This window comes from Sinohyriopsis cumingii, chromosome 1, assembly GCF_028554795.1.
Source record: "Sinohyriopsis cumingii isolate HCF-2022 chromosome 1, ASM2855479v2, whole genome shotgun sequence".
Lineage (NCBI taxonomy): Eukaryota > Metazoa > Mollusca > Bivalvia > Unionida > Unionidae > Sinohyriopsis > Sinohyriopsis cumingii.
In genome coordinates, this window is record NC_142961.1 from 141,154,476 (window position 1) to 141,168,346 (window position 13,871).

Consider the following 13,871-nt stretch of genomic DNA (forward strand, 5'->3'; position numbering starts at 1 on the left):
ATTATATAGTATGGTTAGTTATGGTTAATTAATGTTGATAAAGTCAATATTAAACTGAAATAAAACACAAATGTCCAAATTTATGAATTTATCATTAATTTTCATGCAAACTCTAAATGTGATTAACTGCAGCAATGTCATATATTCTGTGTATCTCCAAAGAATTTTAGTAGCAAGAGATAATGTCCTTGCTGAACAAAGTATGAGCACAGGGTCATAAATTTAAACTCAAAAATATAACGGCTTTTAATTCAAATCAGTCAAATTTCAACTTCTTAACCAGCACTGTGATGAATGTGTAACTACAGGATGGAAAGCAAGTGAAGGCAAACATAAAAACTGACAAATGTATCAAGACTGTTAAAAATGTTTGTGGATCATTTAAGAAATTTAGTGTATTGTGGTTTCAAGCTCACTAGGGATGACATGTACAACCATAGAGTGATCTCCCTGGGGCTACTCACTTGAAGAAAATCAAATTTAGCTAGAGCCCAAGGATGACTCTTGGCCTAAGTCACGTTGATCCCAGCCAAGGGTGACTCTTGGCCATTGATCCCAACCTTACTATACCCCTTATTCTAATAATCTGCTGACCTGGGGTGATCCCAGTATAATCCCTACTCTAGATCTGGGCTGATCCCAAGACACTGAACAGCAGGGATGATCCCTGATCATGAAGTGATTCAAAACCAAGGTGAAATCAAGGCATGTTGTAGTCCTATGAACAGGTTTGCAGTTGTTTCATTTTTGTCATGCATGTTTCCTCCCAAATGTAATGCATATAACAACAAAAGAACCATCTTCTCAGAGTCTGAATCATCTTCAACACCAGCAGCTGCTGCAGTGGCTGCCCCTGTGTGGAATGGATGTGCAGCCATGGCTGCCCCTGTGTGGAATGAATGTCCAGCCATGGCTGCCCGTTGTGGAATGAATGTCTTGCCATGGCTGCCACTGTGTGGAATGGATGTCTAGCCATGGCTGCCCCTGTGTGGTATAAATGGCTAGCCATGGCTGCCCATGTGTGGAATGAATGTCCAGTTATGGCTGCCCATTTGTGGAATGAATGCCCAGCTGTGGCTGCCCCTGTGTGGAATGAATGTCTAGCAGTGGCTTCCCTTGTGTGGAATGAATGTCTAGCCATGGCTGCCCCTGTGTGGAATGAATGTCTAGCCATGGCTGCCCCTGTGTGGAATGAATGTCCAGCCATGGCTGCCCCTATGGAGGCACTAACCACTTATTATGTACTTTTGAGAGAGTGATGTATGTAAGGTGAAGTTGTTTGCATTTAAATCATGCACAGTGGAGAGAATGTTGGCATACCTCTATGCTACTTTGATGTAATGTGGTTGATATTTCTTTGGATATTGTACTTTTGGAAATTGTACATGATCTAAGCACACTGCTAACTAAAATGATTGCTCCCTTGTGCTAAAAAATCAGGCTGAATTAGTCTAAAGTACACTATCCATAGCAGCTATTAAAATAGGGAAAATAAATTTTGCCAGACTAGACAATACCAGCTTCTGAAAATGCAATGAATGAATTACCAAAGATATAAAATGTAAAATAAGTTATCCGCTCTTTTTTATACAATTTACCTCTGAAGTTCAGGAAGTGAAAATGACCAAGTGGAGCTAGCACTTTTTTGAAAGGTGTACATATGAAGTAAGGCCAATCTGTATACTCTATAACCCATATTACACACATCAATCATACACCAAAAATAAAGGGAATTAAAGGTTCTTTGAACAATACCTAAGACATACAAGGTCTTTTTTAAATAGCCAGTATAACCAGTGAGGAAACCCAGGGAAATTCTTTTTCTTTAAAACTCTAACCCTGTGAAAATATGAAACTGTAGAGCACCACCTAAACAAATGAATGTCAAAAACATCTATGCTGGTTATGTTCAGGACGAGTCAATAATTGTCTAAGATAGGACAGATACATCCAAAAAGGGTGGCCTAAGAAATCCACAAGTGGATCACTGGAGAGGAAGCCATTAGAAACTGCCCTCACTCCCTGTAGTTACTGACACTGTTCCATACAAGAAACTGGGCACACATAATTATTTCTGCAAACTGGAATGTGCATTCCCAGTCAAAATGGATCTGTTTTGAAAGATGACAGGAAAAGGTGAATCTTGATTTGTCAGCAGAAAATGTCACAACTCTTAGCCACAGCCATTTGTACATGGAAGGCACATGGGATTTGATGGTGAACTCTTGACAACACAGAAAACTGACAAAAGCAATCAACACATGCATTTATAGCAGAATCTAACATGCTGCATGTCACACAAAACTCTAAATGTTATGGGCAGTCTGTGCTTTGGGTTTATTGGCAGTCTGGGCTTTGGGTTGGTTAACTGAGCTCTTTAGCTTGCATAGGGTTACTGAATCCAGCCTGCAAATAGTAATGATGAATCCCTACCAAGCTTTATTGTGTTCTTTGCAATTGTGGTGAAACATGGCAATAAGTAACAAAATAGATGAAAGCTTCTTCCATAATAGAGGACAATGTATTACAGTGCTGACTCCTGATGACAGCTGATGTAGTAATGTAATTTAGCAGGCATTGTAACCCAGTTCTGTAGGCATTGTAACCCAATTCTGTTGGCAGTGTAACCCAGTTCTGTATGAAAACTGGAAGGAGATAACAGATGATGCTCACAAACAATTGACTTGTGTCCTAAAAACAATTTAGAAACTGGAGGGGTATTGTCTGCTGGCCAGACATCTACTTGTGGTACCAGCTGTCTAGATTTGTGGTAACAGCTGTCTGGCTTGTGGTACCAGCTGTCTAGATTTGTGGTAACAGCTGTCTGGCTTGTGGTACCAGCTGTCTAGATTTGTGGTAACAGCTGTCTGGCTTGTGGTACCAGCTGTCTAGATTTGTCCATCTGAAAACATGGCAGAGAATCAGCAATCAGTTTGTAGCATCTGGAATATGCCAGGCCTGTAGAAGAAACTGACCTTCAACTGCACACCAAATCAGTCTGTGAACAAATTTCATTATAAATGGAATCTTGGAGGCCCTTTATTAATTATATCAACAGTAGCTGAAATGTCACAGTTAACTATAATCTATAATCCTTTTTCCGAGTCATTTATGGCCCCCACAATCTTGCAGCAGTAACAATAGGGTACAGTTCACACAGAACCATTGATCTTGTAGAAACAGGTGATAAAAAATCTAGTGGAAAAGTCCCTTGAAATCATTTCCCATTAAAATAAACCAAATGCAGTCGGGTTGTGTCAGTGTTGATAGGTATACCTGCTGCTGGAGTAATATTATTATTCATGAAGAAGGAAATTCCATTCCATTCAAATGGACCAATCAGAATAATGCTCAGCTGTCAATTTGACATGGTGAGGAATAGACCTGGGTACCACTACAGTTTGTTTCTGAATCTCTGACCATATCTTGATACGTACCACAGTATACCACAGTAATATTAGGGAATAACAATTTATTGTTCTGGGGTTGGGGTCTGACACTTTTAAAAAAAAGATTTCTTCAGTAGCTGGAAAAATATCTGCTCTGATTTATATGTTTATAGCAAAATAACACCATATTATATCCATTAAATAATTCTTAGCCCTGGTGATTTTTTTAGCCCAAGGTGTATCTGCTCAACAATGACAGGCTCTTCCACAGTCATTGTGCTTTATTTACTGAGTATGCAGGTTTTGTTTTGATATCTTAAACACTGTATGTGAATGATCCACTTTACAGTTTTGATATCTTAAACACTGTATGTGAATGATACACTTTAAAGTTTAATATCTTAAACACTGTATGTGAATGATACACTTTACAGTTTGATATCTTAAACACTGTATGTGAAATGATACACTTTACAGTTTGATATCTTAAACACTGTATGTGAATGATACACTTTACAGTTTGATATCTTAAACACTGTATGTGAATGATACACTTTACAGTTTAGGCATATATAAATTTCTACAGTGAGCCAGTTGACAACCTTTGATTCATAGTGTTGAATTTAATAAAGATTTCTCTACAGCAGTTATTGGACTCTAGTTCGACCTAACATGAGATTTCAGACTGAATGGAACCAAGTTCTTGTTTCCATCCAAAAGGGTAGGACAGAAGGTAGACAGGTGGAGAGTACTCTTACACAGTGAAAACATATTTCTTCGTGATAATTTACAAAGAAACCACAGAGCAAAGTGTTGTTTCTCACAGACCAATCCACTTTAATGTTGTTATAGCAAAGACAGGCCACTGCTTGTGCTGTGAACATCTTGCTATACTTGTAAAAACCCTGATGTCATGTCAGTAATATCTCACACACAAAGGTCAAGCTCTAACCTTGTCTCTGGATGAGCATTGCTTGTATGAATGCCAAATGTGTCAATAACAAGGTCAGCCTATTAAACCTAAGGTCAAGGTCAGTATGTAGTAGCTGGACCAGAATATGGGCCAGTACAATATCATATCAAAATTTAAATTTACACTTTTGTCTTCCTGAATTTGAGGGATGTTAATTAGGGTGTACTGTCTGTATAAATGGTAGGGAATTAACATCATAGCCATATGTGGTTTTCAAGAAACTGACCAGGTCTGGCTGGAGAGCCAGCTGGCATCTCATGTAAAGCACTGTTACTCTCTGGAGTAGGGCATGTCACGGCATGTCATGGAAATTTCCTGCCAAAACTGGACTGGCTCTGTTCTACAAAGGGGAATGGAGGTGCTTTCTCAGCAATATCCTTCTGTCGCAGGTCCACCAGGGTCCAAACACTTTCCAAAAGATTAAGTATCAGCTTTTAGGCAGCAACAGTTTGTCTCAAATCTGAGACAGTAGAAGTCACTGAATCTTCCTGTTGAGCCCATGCTACAACTGAGTTGCCAGCATCAGGCCCACTCCTGTCAATCAGTCTGTCATCATTTGATGTGGCATATTGATGATATAAGCATTGTGACCTCAAGCTTTGTGCATGATCTCAAGTTTTGTCACTTCCTTTCTGAGTTTCTGCATGATCCAGTTTTCCAGAATAGTTATGCATCTTGGCTGACTTCACAAATCCAAACACTGACATCAAGTGTCCCAGAGCTAAACTATCTATTCATGACTGATAAAAAATCCAGACACTGATGTCTAGTGCCCCAGAACCAAACTATATATGCATCTTAACTGATCATGAATACAAACACTGATGTCTAGTGCCCTAGGGCCAAACTGTATATTTAATATCATGTACAAAGGTTTATTTTGGTAAACTGTATTTTGTTTTCACTTTTTAGTCACTCTTCTTTGAAAGAGTTCCTTTAAGACATGATTTATTCTAATTTCAACTGTTTATAACCACTACCACTACCATTCTACTTAGAGATGCTGCCAGGGCATGTGCGCAAATGATACAGATTTGGAAAGTAGTGATGATGAAAATTCACACATATTAGTACAAAGTCATGCATAATAAAATTAATTATATTTAACTGTTAAAAAGTAAACAAGGACACTTCTTTGATCAGAATAATGCAATCCATTTCAAAGGATGTACAGTTTTTTTATTAGAAAAGGATACTTGGAAATTCTGCTAATTGGAAATTCTGATAATTATTTATAACAGAAATGTGTGTCCTACATTTCCTCATTTGTGCATGCTTCAACTTTTGTCATTTTTGTGGGGAAGGTGAGATTATAGTCGAGTATGGCTGGGTGGAATATTACTGACTCTTTTCAACTTCATGTTGGTGCTGAAATGAATGTGCTAAATGATTGGAAGAATGAAGAAATTGAGGGATGAAGTTGAGTTTCTAGCCAAAAGGAGAATGGTCATTCTGAAGAAAAAAATTATGTCAGATGTTGGGTTAGATAAACTGTCAAAGAAGAAACCCAAATTTGATGCAAAGGTTTAAATCATGTCGTACCATAATGACTGTAAGTCTTTGGACACTGTAAGCCTTGGGACACCTTAAATTATTTTCAGAAGTATATTTTTATGACCTATGAATGTTGGGACACAAAATTAAAGCAATTTTTCATGTACTACAAGTCTTGGGACACCTTCAATATTTTTTTCCTACTAATCGATCAATGTATTTTCTCAGTCATAACAAAATTTTAAAAAAGTGACTGTGGTTGTTAAGGGATAATCATCATAAATTATTACATGAGAATTTTATAAACTGATTTAATTTGTTTGAAAATATATTTAATTTTCCTCTATTTCCTTATTATTTCTACCCAATTCAAAATGTGTATAATTTGATCAATAACAAGAATTGAAAATTAGCAGTAAAGAAGTTTCAGAAATAAAGCTTTGACAATAATTGTAATTCCTTAAATACTTTAATATAGTTTGCTTTGATGTAAGTGACCATAAATAAGTACCTGTTTACTCAGCTATGGTAATCATGCTACACAACCGAGCATGTGTTCATACCTTAATTGACTGACAATGATAGTCAACAGTGAGTCAACTAGATTATGTAACTAGATGATGAATCTTACGAGGGTTCTGGAAGAAAGATAGGTATATATTTAAATGTTGGGTAAATAATGAAGTATGCTGATTCCACCCACCCCACCCTATCCCCGTTTATTATCTTTTCCTCTCTTGTTTTTGGAGGCAAAAGGGGAGATCCCCTTCAGATAAAATCTTGGCATCATCTCTGCTAGCACTACTGCTGATTTAGTGGATCCTTATCTTGCCCCCTTCACCTCAAGAGAGGCAATCCTTGAGGAGATGTGACCACCCCATCTTACACTGAATTAATCCCGTTTCTTTTTCCCCCCAACATACTTTAATAGGCCAAGAGGGGTGACCTTTTTAAGTGGGAGACATCTCTGCTGCCTCTGCTACTGCTACCACTACCACTGCAACTAATGGAAATAATTAAGGGCATTTCTTAGAGGCAGTAAATGTGATGACCTGTACATTAAATGTGATGACATGTATAGTAAATGTGACAACATGTACAGTAAATGTGATGACATATACAGTAAATGTGATGACATGTACAGCAAATGTGACAACATGTACAGTAAATGTGATGACATGTACATACTTTCATAAGTTGTAGAAATTAAAGCAAAGCATACACGTTTGCTGATATCAGTGTTAATTATTCATTTAAATAGATTGGTAATTCCTCCTGCTAATTTCAGTTGTGTATGCTCATAAAATCTGCATTCATTAGTTTACATGTGCTGTTTGTTCTTAGATAAATAATGGCCCACTAAATTAAAAACATTTAAATATGTTTTGAAATACTCCCTATCATGGTCTGTGTCTAGTGAAGGTGTGTACACATTAGTTACAAATCAGTATGTAAGCTGCAGTATGATTGGCTGATTAGCTGTAGAAAATATAACTCAACAGAAAATTGAAACATCATAGAAGGGTAGAGATTTTATTGACCAAAGATCAAATATGGACTAATGTTAAGGAGAATAGAAATTTTTTTTGTGACTGCATCACAGTTGTGAGTTCTTTTGGCTAAATGTAGGGTTCAGGAGAATAGAAGTTTATCTTTGACTGCATCACAATAGTGTTTTTATTGATGTTGGCTAATCAGCCAATCAAATTACAGCTTACATTGTATTTTGCATAGGTCTTGCTATACTTCTGACTTTCTATTTTCTTTTAGATACTTTGATTACAAGCCAGCAGGAAACCTAAGGAAAAACTGAAATGGCTCAGGCAAGTAAAACTGAGGTATGTTCATCAGATGAAGAATAAAAACCTGTACTTTGTTTGATGACTTTCTTGTCTTGGTGAGTCATAGGTTATAATTTGTCTGGATGCCATGGAGAAATTATCATCAAGGTTAAGGCTTTTTGTGTGTGAACCTTCCATGTTCCAGTTAAATGACTTGCACCTTGCTATTGGATAAGAATAACTTGCAGTGTCAATAAGAATGACTTGCATTGTCAATAAGAATGACTTGCAGTGTCAATAAGAATGACTAAAAGTATCAATAAGAATGACTTGCAGTGTCAATAAGAATGACTTGCAATGATTTGCAGTGTCAATAAGAATGACTTGCAGTGACAATATGAATGACTAAAAGTATCAATAAGAATGACTTGCAGTGTCAATAAGAATGAATTGCATTGTCAATAAGAATGACTTGCACTGTCAATAAGAATGACTTGCAGTGTCAATAAGAATGAATTGCAGTGTCAATAAGAATGAATTGCAGTGTCAATAAGAATGAATTGCAGCGTCAATAAGAATGACTTGCCATGATTTGCATTGTCAATAAGAATGACTTGCAGAGTCAATAAAAATGACTTGCAGTTTCCAAACTTTTTATGATGAAAAGATTCTTCTGTAAATAGAATTCATGAAATGCTACAAGCTGACTGGCAGTTTATTTGAATTGAGTCAGAATGCATATAGAAATACAGTACCCCCTCATTCTATGGACTTTCATTATTATATATTGTTATATGGTAGGAATGATCATTGGCCCCATTTCATTATTCGTTAGTAGAATTATAGGTGTTATGTACTTCATTATTAAGTGGTCCCACTATACCGCATTATACTGCATGGATCCCATCGATGCACATAATTATACTGAAGGACTACTTTATCATGTATTGTAAAGTGGTCTCACTATAAGGCAGTATATGGTATGGATCCCATTGACAGCACTATAGAGAGGTAGTACAGTATCATGTACTCCATTATAAAGATAAGGTAATCAATAAGGCAGTATACAGCATTGATCCCATGGACCACATTATAAGGAGGGAGTACTGTATCATGAACTCCATTATAAAGTGGTCTTACAATAAGGAAGTATATGGTAAAGCATTATAAAGAGGGAGTTCTGTATCATTAACATCTTTATAAAGATAAGGCAATCTCACTATAAGGCAGTGTATAGATCCCATGGACAGCATTATACTGAGGGTGTACTGTATCATGTATTCCATTGTAAAGATAAGGCAATCTCACTAAGGCAGTATGTTGTAGAGATCTCATGTGCAGCATTATAAAGCAGGAGTACTCTATCATTTACTCCATTACAGAGTGGTCTCACCTTAAGGCAATATATGGTATGAATCCCATTGATAGAATTATAAGGAGGGAGTAGTGTATCATTTACTCCATTATAAGGATAAGGCAGTCTCACTATAAGGCAGTGTACTGTATGGATCCCATGGGCAGCATTATAAAGAGGGGGTACTGTAGTAGGTTTACTGTGACCTCTTTGAGTGTTCTTTCTTGTTTGTTTATGATACAACACAAATTTCAAATACTAATGAATTATTAAAACAAGATTAAATTAATTTGTATTTGCCGATTTATAAAACACTGCATTATCATGACAGAAAAGGTAAAATAGCAGTTTGCTTTGCAAGAGTGGAGCAAAAAGAGTGAAGCCTTTGACTGTCTGAAAAATAGGGATACAGTCAACGAGTTAAGGGAGTTATTTTCACACATCATTATTTATGGCTACAAATTTAGATAGGTGGATCAGGTGATAGAGCATCAGACTTGTAACCCATGGGTCATGGGTTGATACCTACATAAGACTTGTAACCCATGGGACCAAGCAGATGTGTTAAGTCTTTACCTTATGTTGATATGACCATCAGGTTATGGAGAAGTAGTGACAAGGTTTTCAAGATGGCTGCTAGATCAGCATAATCTTCATTCTGGACCGACTACAACAACAAAAAAATTTCTGTTACAAAAAAACAACAAACATGTCAATATGACTTTACATTGAGCAGGACTTTAAGACTTAACATTTTCTAGGAGTAGCAATAACAAGATTTTCAAAATGGCTACCATTGTGTCCACATTTGAAAGTGTAATTGTCGCCATTTTTCATTCAAGACCTACTAGATATCATAAGAAGTCTTCTGGTAAAAAAACCATGTTGATATCACTTTTTGTTTAGGAGTATTGGTAACATAGTTTCCAATATGACTGCACTGGTTGCCATATTGAGTGTCAGATCAGCACCATTTGCACTCAGGACCAGCTCCATCGCCAGAAGTATTCTGGTAAAATCCCCAATGTTGATATGACTTTCCACTTGGGTGACACAAAAACAAGATTTTTTAGATGGTTGATGTGACAGCCATATAAGAAGTCTTTTGCCCCATGTTGATATGACCATCAGATCAAAAGGTGGATTGATAACAATTTTCTAGACGTACACAGCGGTGACCATATTGGATGTTGGACCAGCACCATGTTCATTTAGGACCAGCTAGACCTTTGGATGATTGTTTGTATAAAGTTTCATGGCAGTTTTGTTTTGTTTAGGAGTAGTAATTATAACATGGACAATAGAAAACAGACCATCCAATCAACTCTTGTGGTTTATGACCAGTAGAGCTAAAAGTTTATGTTTAGTATGACCCATTAATATGTAAAAATATATAGGTGTGGTGTACATTTCATTTCCTAAAACCTAATTAAATCTGTGTCTAAAAATAACATTGCTACTTAGAAAAACAGTCAAACCTGTCCTAATAGTCACTTTTATATTGTGGTCAACTAGTCACAGTGGTTTACACCTGCTTTGAAGCAGTCACTGGTGTGTATTAACTATGGCCACTCTTTCCATTCATATTAAATCATTGTTTCATGAGGAAGGCATTGTTTTGATACAGATATATTGATAGATAAGCATTCTTATCTTACTTGTACTCTACCGCACTCCAGTCACACTGTCATTGTAACTCAAAGATGTTCCATAGGTCAGATTTTCAGATTTGAAATGTAGATGGTTTTTATCTTGGACTGACTATTTAATTGCAGGGGCAGAGGGGGTGGGGTGATTCCTGGTCTCAAAATGGCTTGAGGAAACAAGTCTTGTTCTAAGTTGTGGAGAAAAAGAATAATTCATCCTATTATTTGGGAAAAGACCCCAAAAGATGCACTACTTAGGAATAAAGTAGGAGCCTCCCATCTTGTTGAAAATTAAATGCTTGGTCCCTTACTTGAGAGGGTAGAATGTTGAATTATGGGAAAAGTACTCATTTAGTTGCAGTAAACATCAGGAGTCACCTATGTGCCAGTGTGAAAGGTATATTTGGCTATTTTTGTCTATTTTATTTGCCTGTGAATTAAAACTATCTCCAATGAACAAAAGTTAATCTATGAGGAGATGAGTTACATCCCAATTCATTCGGGTCATTCGATATTTACAAAATGTGTTTGTAAAGGCAGTCAGAGTTTCAGTTCATGTGCTACTAATAATAGCCACACAATGGGCTTTTCTTAATTCCCAATATCAGCTCTCTTGTCATCTCAGCTGGTTACGGTACTGGTTAATCCAGATATTGAAATGTGAACAGCTTTTTCTAATTCTATTTATACAAGTTGTCCAGACAAAGAGTCTGTCCTTTGTTTCACATATGTATATACTGAATAATTAATGTAATAGTTGTATGAGTGTTTTGTCACGGTGCACAAAACAGAGCTCAGTGACTTGGCGGAGTAGGAGTCCATGATGATTTGATTTACAGTATGGATAAAAGCATCCAGACACAGTAATCTTGCATTAAACATAACTTTGGGAGAGAGTGTGTGTGTGTTTGTGTGTGTGTTTTCCCCATGTAACTGTATATTTAAAAAGTATTCTCATTATCAAATGTCAATAAAATAAAAGATTTCACATGGATTTTTTTAAAAATCTTAATATTTTAATCAGTCCAAAGATTTTATAAAGAAAGTTTGTGAAGTTTACATCATTTTGTAAATTGCAAACTATGTCCTTACACAACATATAATTTTCATTGAATTACTTTATTCATGGAAGTATTATTGCTATAACTAAAATTGTAATTTGAATTTTATTATTGTTAGTAATAAGAGAAGAAAGTTGCAATTACATCATCAAATGCCCATCTCTCCAAGATATCTTACCCTTCAGTGAAGTAACAAATGACATCATGACAATGTTACTTATTTAAAATTAATTTCAATCAGCACAGTAAATGGGAATTTATCCCCAGCAAGTAATTAAAACAAATTTCTATGATGCAAAGCAAATGAGAACATATGACTTCAGAGGAAGGGATTCATGTCCCTTGAGTTGAAAACACCACCACCACCCATCAAATGTTGGTACAGCTTGATCGTCTTAGATACGAGTTTTGGATTTGACAGTAAGGATGGGATGAGACCAAAACAATCATACTCTCCCAATTCTATAATCACAGTGCATGTTGCTAAGTTGTACTGCCTTCATGCCTAGGTCACAGTGCATGTTGCTAAGTTGTACTGCCTTCATGCCTAGGTCACAGTGCACGTTGCTAAGTTGTACTGCCTTCATGCCTAGGTCACAGTGCACGTTGCTGAGTTGTACTGCCTTCATGCCTAGGTCACAGTGCACATTGCTAAGTTGTACTGCCTTCATGCCCAGGTCACAGTGCACACAGCTAAATCATACTGCCTTCATACCTACATCACAGTACACAATGCCATGTCATACTGCCTTCATGCCTAGGTCACAGTATACACTGCTAAGTCATACTGCCTTCATGCCTAGGTCACAGTATACACTGCTAAGTCATACTGCCTTCATGCCTACATCATAGTACACACAGCTGAGTTGTACTGTCTTCATGCCCAGGTCACAGTGCACACAGCTAAATCATACTGCCTTCATACCTACATCACAGTACACAATGCCATGTCATACTGCCTTCATGCCTAGGTCACAGTATACACTGCTAGGTCATACTGCCTTCATGCTTTGGTCACAGTACACATTGCTAAGTCATACTGCCTTCATGCCTAGGTCTCAGTATACACTGATAAGTAGTGCTGTCTTTATGCCTAGGTCACAGTACACATTGCTAAGTCATACTACCTTTATGCCTAGGTCACAGTACACATTGCTAAGTTGTACTGCCTTAATGCTTAGGTCACCATAACCACTGCTATGCTGTACTACCTTCATGACTAGGTCACAGTGCACAATACTAAGTCATACTACCTTCATGCCTAGGTCACAGTATACACTGATAAGTCATACTGCCTTCATGCCTAGGTCACAGTACACATTTCTAAGTAACACTGCCTTAATGCTTAGGTCACCAAAACCACTGCTATGCTGTACTACCTTAATGACTAGGTCACAGTGCACAATACTAAGCCATACTGTCTTCATGCCTAGGTCTCAGTACAAACTGATAAGTCACTGCCTTCATGCCTAGGTCTCAATACAAACTGATAAGTCATACTGTCTTTATGTCTAGGTCAGAGTATGCACTGCTAAGTCATAGTGCCTTCATGCTTAATTCAGAGTACACACTATTAAGTCATACTGCCTTCATGCCTGGGCCACATTTCACACTGCTGAGTTGTACTGCCTTCATGCCTAGGTCAGTGCACAATGCTAAGTCATACTGCCTTCATGCCTACATCACAGTACACACTGATAAGTCATACTGCCTTTATGCCTAGTTCACAGTATACACTGCTTAGTCATACTGCCTTCATGTCTGGGTCGCAGTACACACTGATAAGTCATACTGTCTTCATGCCTAGGTCACAGTATACACATTGCTAAGTCATACTGTCTTCATGCCTAGGTCACAGTACACATTGCTAAGTCATACTGCCTTCATACCTGGTGTCAGTACACACTGATAAGTCATACTGGCTTTATGCCTAGTTTACAGTACACATTGCTAAGTCATACTACCTTCAAGCCTAGGTCACAGTACACATTGTTAAGTCATACTGCCTTCATGCCTAGGTCTCAGTACACACTGATAAGTAGTACTGCCTTTATGCCTAGGTCACAGTACACATTGCTGAGTCATACGACCTTCATGCCTAGGTCACAGTATACACTGATAAGTCAAACTGTCTTTATGCCTAGATCACAGTACACATTGCTAAGTCATACTA

At 37.2% G+C, this 13,871-nt stretch overlaps 1 protein-coding gene across 2 annotated transcripts in view; it reads left to right on the forward strand.

Moving 5' to 3' along the window:
• Positions 1–13,871, forward strand: part of LOC149808026 (tRNA dimethylallyltransferase-like) — a 125,856-nt gene that overhangs the window by 103,190 nt on the left and 8,795 nt on the right. For both annotated transcript variants that reach the window (XM_089972701.1, XM_089972692.1), the window contains exon 13: positions 7,627–7,694. In XM_089972701.1, coding sequence (XP_089828827.1) covers positions 7,627–7,658 — 32 coding nt within the window. In that variant the 3' untranslated portion in view covers positions 7,659–7,694. The remainder of the gene's footprint in view (positions 1–7,626; positions 7,695–13,871) is intronic.